Source organism: Macaca thibetana, chromosome 11 (genome assembly GCF_024542745.1).
Source record: "Macaca thibetana thibetana isolate TM-01 chromosome 11, ASM2454274v1, whole genome shotgun sequence".
Taxonomy (NCBI): domain Eukaryota; kingdom Metazoa; phylum Chordata; class Mammalia; order Primates; family Cercopithecidae; genus Macaca; species Macaca thibetana.
This window is the reverse complement of record NC_065588.1, coordinates 27206882-27215467: the sequence shown is the minus strand read 5'-3', so window position 1 is coordinate 27215467 and position 8586 is coordinate 27206882. Positions and strand designations below refer to the sequence as shown.

The following is an 8586-nucleotide window of genomic DNA, read 5'->3' as shown; positions in this document are numbered from 1 at the left end:
ACTTGGTTCTTTCTGTTGCCATGGTAACCAACAGTCTCAGAACACAGACTTCTGACAGCTGGACTTTTAGCCACAGAGACTCGGGATGTGAAGGATTTCTCATGTCTCCCCTTTTGCCTCAGGAGTTAGCAGCACTTCTTCCATGTGGGCAGCCACTAGGGCAGGGTGTGACAGTGTGTGTGTGTGTGTGTGTGTGTGTGTGTGTGAGAGAGAGAGAGAGAGAGAGAGAGAGAGAGAGAGAGAGAAAGAGAACGCGCACATGCGCACGTGCATTCTTCCAGCCCTACTTTGGGGCTTCACAGAAAAAGCTGGACTAAACAGTGCCATCAGATGATGGGAGGATGGGCATCTAAATACCAAAACCTTTCTGGAAAGTAATTTGGTATCAACTATCACAAGACTTTAATATATTTGTGGGGTTTGGTCCATTAATCCTACATATAGAAAAATAAGAGACATACTCTTAGATTTATGGAAGATTTATGGAAAAGTGGGTTTACTAGAGATTTATTTAGTAAAGGCAGTAACTACCACCTAATTGTCATTAATAAGAAGTGGTTAAAAATTGCAGAGTAACCATATATATGTTTGTTGTAGGCTATGGGACAAAATAATTTCAGTTTCAACTGATGTCATATCCACACTTACATATATGTATATGTGGACATATTGTATAAATGTACAGATAAGTATATGTGTGTTTATATAAACAGAAAAGATAAGGAAGTCTATCAAAATGTTTTGATAGTTATCATTATCTTTAGAAGGTAGGACTATAGCATATTTACTTTCATCTTCATACTTTTCTATATTTTTCCAATTTTATACAATGATCATCCTTTTCTTTTATGACACAAGATCTTACAACCATAGTAGGACAAATGTTGAGAAGTGGAGATGCTTAGTAGAGAGGATTATAACACAATGAAATAAGTTTTGAAAGGGAGAAGGCTGCCTCTTCTGCCCTTCACTGAGAGATTATAAAAATTGGATAATACTGGCCGGGCCCGGTGGTTCATGCCAGTAATCCCAGCACTTTGGGAGGCCGAGGCGGGTGGATCACAAGGTCAGATCGAGACAATCCTGGCTAACACAGTGAAACTCCTTCTCTACTAAAAATACAAAAAATTAGCCGGGCATGGCGGCACACGCCTGTAGTCCTAGCTACCTGGGAGGCTGAAGCAAGAGAGTCTCTTGAACCTGGGAGATGGAGGTTGTAGTGAGCTGACACCACACCACTGCACTCCAGCCTGGACAACAGAGCAAGGCTCTGTCTCAAAAAAAGAAAAAAAAAAAAAGAAGATTGGATAATACTTCTATCTAAATGGGGTAGTACTGAATAGAAAAGGGAATAGGGCCGGGTGTGGTGGCTCATACCTACAATCTCAGCACTTTGGGAGGCCAAGGTGAGTGGATCACCTGAGGTCAGGAGTTTGAGACCAGCCTGGTCAACACAGTGAAACCCCATCTCTACTAAAAATACAAAAATTAGCCAGGTGTGGTGGCGGGTGCTTGTAGTCCCAGCTACTCGGGAGGCTGAGGTTGCAGTGAGCCAAGATCGCACCACTGCATTCCAGCCTGGGAGGCAGAGTGAGATTCCATCTTAGAAAAAAAAGAAAAAAGAAAAGGGAATGGATAAGGTTTTTGTTTAAGTACTATGATTCTCTTCTCCCCAGTCCCATCTATTTTTTTCTTTTTTCTTTTTTTTTTTTTTTTTGAAGCTTCTCGAGTTGAGAGAGATTTGTGCCTTTGAACTCCATGGCATATTCATCCTCTAACAGCGACATAGAGGACTACAACTCCAAATCCAATTCCAACCTGAGCCTCTCTGTGGGCTATTTCCCCTGTGAGGACACCCCCTGTGAGGACACAACCTCCTGTGAAGACGCAACTTCCAAGGATCCTTCCATCCACTTTCTCCCTCCCATCCAAGGGGCATGGGGAACTGAAAGGATAAGGAGATGCATGAAGAGACAAGACCAAATTCAGGATGAACCAGAGCAGTTTTGCAAACTAAGTATCTTCCTAGCCTGGGACGTGGACGTCAGCTCCAACAACACAGACTCAATAGCTAATAGGCTTCTAAATGGAGACAACCAGTGGATAGATGAGTTACCAAAAGAGAGAACAAAACTGTCTGTCAGCAAACTGAATAATCTTGTGCAAGAGTTTCAGACATTTCTAGAAAATCTGAAAGATGATGAAGATGATGACGCTGTATTTCCTGAAATGACTCAGAAAGATTTCCAGCTGTCCGGCGGCTCCCCTCCGGAAATGGCTCAGGTCAGTCATCAAGAACATGATGCTTGTCAAAACCTGCCCAAGTGCAAACCACCAGAAAATAAAGATGTTATGTAGTCTCCACAGACTCCTCTAAGGCTTAAGGAACATGAGCTGGCTGAGGAGAGCAGAGATGCCTCACAGGACAGCAAGAGATAGGCCTGGGTTGAACCACAGAATCTTACCACCACTGGGAGGAGACAGGTCCCAGGGAGTCTGACATGATACCAGTGGGAGACAGATAACAAGGAAGGGAGTCAGGGTGAAGCTGTAGGGAAAAGACTGAGGAACGCTTAGGGAAACAAGAGGGTAGCAAGCAAGGAGAAGGGCTAGCAACTATGTCTCCCTCCCCACCAAAAACGTATATGTTTAGTATTAATGAGCATTGAAACTTTGCATTGACACTTGGGCTATTTTTGGTAAAAGGATGTGAGTTCCACAAATGAGTAAATGTTGACTTGGCTGCTGTCATGGTTATGCCTACCTAACACGTCCTTCATTTTCGTGGCAGATGATAAGCCAGGCAACTGCCAGCCAAAGGACAAGTGCTCCAGAGATCTCCTCAATCCTGTCAGAGCAGCCGGAGAAGGATGACACTCTTTCCCACACACAGGCCCAGTGCTGCCTGAACTTTGGGTGGGCCTTCAGCTGGCTGAGTCAGCGTATCCTCTCCCCTCTGCTGAGGAGAGATCACCCTGTGAAGGCCACCAAGAGTCCCCATCGGCCAGCACCAAGGAAAGGACTCTTTCACAGAGGCAAGAGAATTCAACCTCAAGAAACTCTTGAATTAGGACATCCCATACAGACAGATTTTTAAACTTTTTGGAAAGTTTAAGATAATCCATAATGAGGATTCCATTAATAATCCCCATCAGTTTATTTTTTCCTCAATAAACAAAATAAATGCTCTTGTTACCCCATGTCTTCCTCTTCCAGCATACCATCTTGACTCACATTTCAAGCATATGTGGGCCAGGCGCGGTGGCTCACACCTGCAATCCCGCGCTTTGGGAGGCTGAGGCAGGTGGATCACCTGAGGTCAGGAGTTTGAGACGAGCCAGGCCAACATGGCAAAACCCCATGTCTACTAAAAATACAAAAATTAGCTTGGCGTGGTGGTGGACGCCTATAATCCCAGCTACTCAGGAGGCTGAGGCAGGAGAATCACTTTAACCTGGGGGCAGAGGTTGCACTGAGCCGAGATCACGCCACTTCACTCCAGCCTAGGCAAAAGAGCGAAACTCTGTCTCAAAAAAAATAAATAAATAAAATAAAAAATTAAAATTAAAGAAAATTTTTAAAAAAGAAAAGAAAGTATATCTGTTGTCTAGGAGACAAATTTATTCTCAGGAAATTTTAAGTAGTATTATGCTTCCTAAACTGAAGTATTGTTTTTCTCTCCTCTCACCCATTCTTACTCTATTTTACCCTAGTTTATCTATTTTATGTGTTTTAACCTATTTTATCATTAACCCAAATCCCAATTTTCAGTAGGCAGCAGCGTGACCCATCAGATTTCCACAGTGGCAGGATGATTTGGGTTGAACTTGCAGGGCTTGAGCGAGTGGCAGTGGGTATTAAGTCACTGAGGAAATTAATTTTCATTTCAGGAGCTCGGACAGCAGTTCTGATACTCCCCAGAGGCCTGACGGGTTCTAGCATGTGTTGCCTTGACTGTAGTAGTGGCCCACTTAGGAGCAATGTGAGGACTGTGAACACTACTTCACCACTCTAAGTCTAGCTGTCCTCGTTCAAAAGATGTGGAAGATAATAATACATACTTCACAGGGTTAGTGTGAGAGTTTATGAGGTAACACAAGCACTTGATAAATATTATTACTGTTGTTGCAAGTAGACATTCTCCTGAGGAACTCTCCAGACAACTTGTTCAAGGGATATCTAAGAATGAGAGTTAATTAAGAGTCAATTCTTGTTGCAACATTTCCCACACAGAGCAGTATTTACCAAAAGTTCAGGGTTTTCAGCAAATCTTAACCAAGTCCTCTCCCAACCCATTCCATTCTGCCCTCTGAAACTCCTTTGCAATTGTCATTGAACGTTCCACTAAATGTCAACTTCTTTGAGGAAGGCTGCCCTCAGCCTTCTTGTCCTGACTCTTACCTCCCCAGCATCTCTACCATCCTCCTCAGTCAACCACAGGTTCACTCAACGTCCTCCTTCTTCTGCTGGCACTACCATCCTGTGTGACCTTCAGAGTTTATGTGGCAAAGCATATGACTCCTCAGTTTCAAATTCCTTCCTTTCCTCAATTTCAATTCCCTATCCCTCTCCTTCCTCTCTTCTTCCTTCCTTCTACAAATATTTAGCAAATAGGAGTGCCAGATACTTTTCTAGCTTGCAAAAAAACAAAAAAACAAAACAAAACAAAACCCTCACTCTTTAGGCTCAAGCAACTTATTTAAGACATAAAGTTAGGCAAACATATGATTATAAAGGGTATGAGTTATAATACTCTGTAGTGAGTAAATACTGAGTTCTAATGAAAAAAATAACCCATTCAGCATGGGGAGGTTGGTTGTAAAAGGTTTCCTATATGAGATTATTTAAGTTATAAATGAGATTATTTAAGGTGGAGGACTTTAACTGACTTTAATTAGTATGGAATGGAGGTATGAGATCTTGACTGGTTAATAATGCATGTGAAAGATGGTGTGGTGAATATGGCCCAGGAAAGGCAGTACAGTAGGAGGGAGGAGATAAATAAAAAAAAATAGGGGCCTTTTAGGAATATACACTCAAGGTCACACCCTGAGACCTCTCACTTCTTCTGCCTCCCTGAGAACACCTGCCTAACCCACAACTCACTTGAACACACTCCTCCACCCTTGCCTGCTCTTTGACTTCACCAAGATTTGGAGTCCTATCACCACACCCATTCCCCAACTTCCATCCACTTCCGTCTAGATCCAACCCATATGCCTCCTTCCCAAACTTGGCATGTCTACCACATCTAGTAACATCTGCCACACCTTGCCCTTCTCTTCTCCCAAATCTTAAAATCTATACTTACCAAGTTCCCCAAGGGGACCCTCTTGCTCCTCACTGTAGCCAACACAAAAAACCATAGGGATTTCCCTCTGCATTCCCTGACTGCCTGGGAAACTCATCCTTAAAGATCCTGCTCTAGAGTTACTATGGGACAATACTGATCCCTCAGAACAGGATCATGACCCTCCTTTAGCTGCCCCCTAGTCCCTGCCCTGCCACTTTCTTGCCACGACCTGTACTTTTCAGTCCTCTTTATAGATCTATTTTACCTGTAGACTGTGAGCTCTCAAGGACAAGTACTAGGTCTTAGTTCCTTTTTATTGCAAATCCTAACACAGTGTGCCAGGTGCAGTGGCTCACGCCTGTAATCCCAGCATTTGAGAGGCCGAGGTGGGTAGATCATTTGAGGTCAGGAGTTTGAGACCAGTCTGGGCAACATGGTGAAATGTTGTCTCTACTAAAAATACAAAAATTAGCCATGTGTGTGTGGTGGCAGGTGCCTGTAATCCCAGACACCTGGGAGGCTGAGGCAGGGGGATCATTTGTACCCAGGAGGCAGAGGCTGCAGTGAGCTGAGATAGCACCATTGCACTCCAGCCTAGGTGACGGAACGAGACTCTGTCTCAAGAAAAAACAACAACAGAAAAACAAAATCCTCACATGGTGTTTAGTACTGAGTAACCTAGCTCTCTGACTTTATGTAATTCTTTATATGTTCTTAATAAATCCTGTCTATATAATTTTTAAAAAGTCAAATACAACAGCTTAAAGAGTTGCTATTCTTTAAGTCAAAAGTGACTGGACAGGTCAGAAATAGGAATGAAAAGGGAGGCAGACAAGAAGAGAACATGGCCATCAAGTAGAAGTCAAGTGAGATGGCCACCTATCAATTGAGAAATCTATTAAGACTAAAGGAATTCAGAAACTAAATTGAAAATTTAATTCAACAAATATGCCTGGAGCGTTACTGTTGCTTTAGACTAGACACTGTGATAGGCCTGAAAGAAAGAGGACATCTCTTACTCTCAAGAGACTTGCAAACAGTTTTATTATTTTAATTCTTACTCTAGTAATTAAGATCTAAGAAAAACTCCACCAAAATACTTTAGAAGACTGTCTACACGGACTAAGATGCACTGTTCTTTAGTAAGATTTCTGACAAACTTGTGTTTATTCATCAGTGTTTTATAAACCTGCTTGGCAGGTATGAACCTGTCCCTAAAATTTAAGCAATGTACTCTGCAAGCCTTTACAATAAAGTAAGCCTTCCATGCCCTTTGAGGTTGAGTGTCATGCTATATATTAGAAAGCAGGACAAAGTATTTTAAAATAAGAAATATCTCAGTATCTCTTCATTATAGTTTCAAATATGTTATCAGCCAGGCACAGTGGCTCATGTCTATAATCTCAGCACTTTGGGAGGCCAAGACTCAAGGATCACTTGAGCCCAGGAGATTGAGACTAGCAAATTCACGGCTCAAGAGGATGCATGGGTACAAGTCTAACTGGCCACAAGAAGAGTGTCTAAAATCCTCTTATGAAACAAAAGAAAAATAAAGCAAATTATAAATGATTTCCTAGAGAGTGCTAAAGTCCTTACTCCAATAATAAGGAACAATTTTGTTGACTTAAAAGGAACAGTTAATTGCTTCAAAAATATATCTCCTCATTATAAATTGCAAGTAGGAGAACTTATATAGCATACAGGACAATCTCCAATTTCAAGATAAATGGGTGGGTTTTATATTGCAATGCCTGGAGTCAATCTTTTCCTGCCACCTACTAATACCTCAAACAAATAGAACAACGCTGTGCTTTCAGAAGTGAAATAAGATCTTCATCAGATAACACTCACTGAGTGAGCCAGTCATGAGCAGAATGAGTAAAAAGCCTCAGGATAAATTCCCCCAAAGGATTATTAGCCTAGATCAAGAAGTACCAGGACAAAACAATTTCGGCTTTATCCCACCTTTCAAAGGAATTCCATGGTTTTAATGCCCATTTGATTTCAATATAATATGCTTTATAAAGAACTATTTCTAAGACATTTTCAAATGGTATGGTATACACCATAGCTTTTCAGATTGTGGCATTGAAAGAAAATTCATCTCATTACTACTGAATTCTCTCAGTCCAAAAGAAAATCAGAATGGCAATTTATTTAGTTTTCCCTCATCTGCATGAGTAAAGATTAATTTAAGTACAAATCTCTAAAAGAAAGAGCTCTCACCCTAGGGTAGAGGTTTCCCACATACCCACTCAGAAAGGAAAAGAAAACCCTTCAAACATCTTCATAGTTAATGTGTGTTTGGATAGTCGTTTTCAAGTTTCACTTTCATCGATCCTTCTGTCATGCATCTTTGGGGCCAAGATTTTCCTCAAGCAGGGCATGGGGATGGAAAGGAGAATTTTTCTTCCGTAAAATGACTTTAGAAACCAAGTTAGTACCATATTTCAACCAGCAATGTAATAATTGATTCATATAAGGATCAAAAATAGATGCTAAAACCATTCAGTGAATCACTGTCAGGGAAAAAAACATGCACATAGTCTCTAAGATGACCCCGCAGGTGCCTTCCTAGTCATCAAGAGGATTAGGCACCTTTACAATGGAGAGGTCTGGTCAACACCAACTTAGCCAAGTGATTAAACTTAACCTAGCTAATATCATGCACCTTCTGAAGAGCAGCAATGTACACTTGCTAGCAATGTTTAATTTGAATCTAATTATGAGGACACCAACAGTTAGATGAATCTAGACTATAGCACATTTTACCAGACAACTGTCTTTGACTTTTAAAACATGTTAACATCATAAAACACAAAATAAGAAAAATAGCCGGGCGCGGTGGCTCAAGCCTGTAATCCCAGCACTTTGGGAGGCCGAGACGGGCGGATCACAAGGTCAGGAGATCGAGACCATCCTGGCTAACACGGTGAAACCCCGTCTCTACTAAAAAATACAAAAAACTAGCCGGGCGAGGTGGCGGGCGCCTGTAGTCCCAGCTACTCTGGAGGCTGAGGCAGGAGAATGGCGTGAACCCGGGAGGCGGAGCTTGCAGTGAGCTGAGATCCGGCCACAGCACTCCAGCCTGGGCGACAGAACGAGACTCCGTCTCAAAAAAAAAAAAAAAAAAAAAAAAAAAAAAGAAAACACAAAAAAGACAGGGAGACAAGAGAGCTCATAAAAGAGATGAAAGAAACATGACAACCAATTGCTCTTTGTAATTTTTTTTTTTTTTTTTTTGAGACAGAGTCTTGCTCTGTTGCCCAGGCTGGAGTGTAGCGGGGCAATCT

General features: G+C 41.8%; 1 protein-coding gene across 2 annotated transcripts; it reads left to right on the top strand.

The window, feature by feature from the left end:
* On the top strand, positions 1-3200 carry LOC126930074 (uncharacterized protein C12orf71). 2 transcript variants are annotated; one of them, XM_050746754.1, is made up of 3 exons: positions 1-124; positions 1722-2283; positions 2792-3200. In XM_050746754.1, exons 2-3 carry the CDS (start codon positions 1759-1761, stop codon positions 3095-3097), a joined length of 831 nt encoding a protein of 276 aa, XP_050602711.1. In that variant the 5' UTR covers positions 1-124; positions 1722-1758; the 3' UTR covers positions 3098-3200. The 2 variants fall into 2 exon arrangements, with proteins under 2 accessions (XP_050602711.1, XP_050602710.1); XM_050746753.1 differs by having other exon boundaries at positions 4-144.
* Positions 3201-8586: the final 5386 nt, after the last annotated feature.

Bases quoted from the DNA above. Each gene is read 5' to 3' on its own strand.
- LOC126930074 (XM_050746754.1), top strand. From the start codon at position 1,759: ATGGCATATTCATCCTCTAACAGCGACATAGAGGACTACAACTCCAAA. The intron at 2,284-2,791 runs GTCAGTCATCAA...TTTTCGTGGCAG, and splicing joins CCCCTCCGGAAATGGCTCAG to ATGATAAGCCAGGCAACTGC.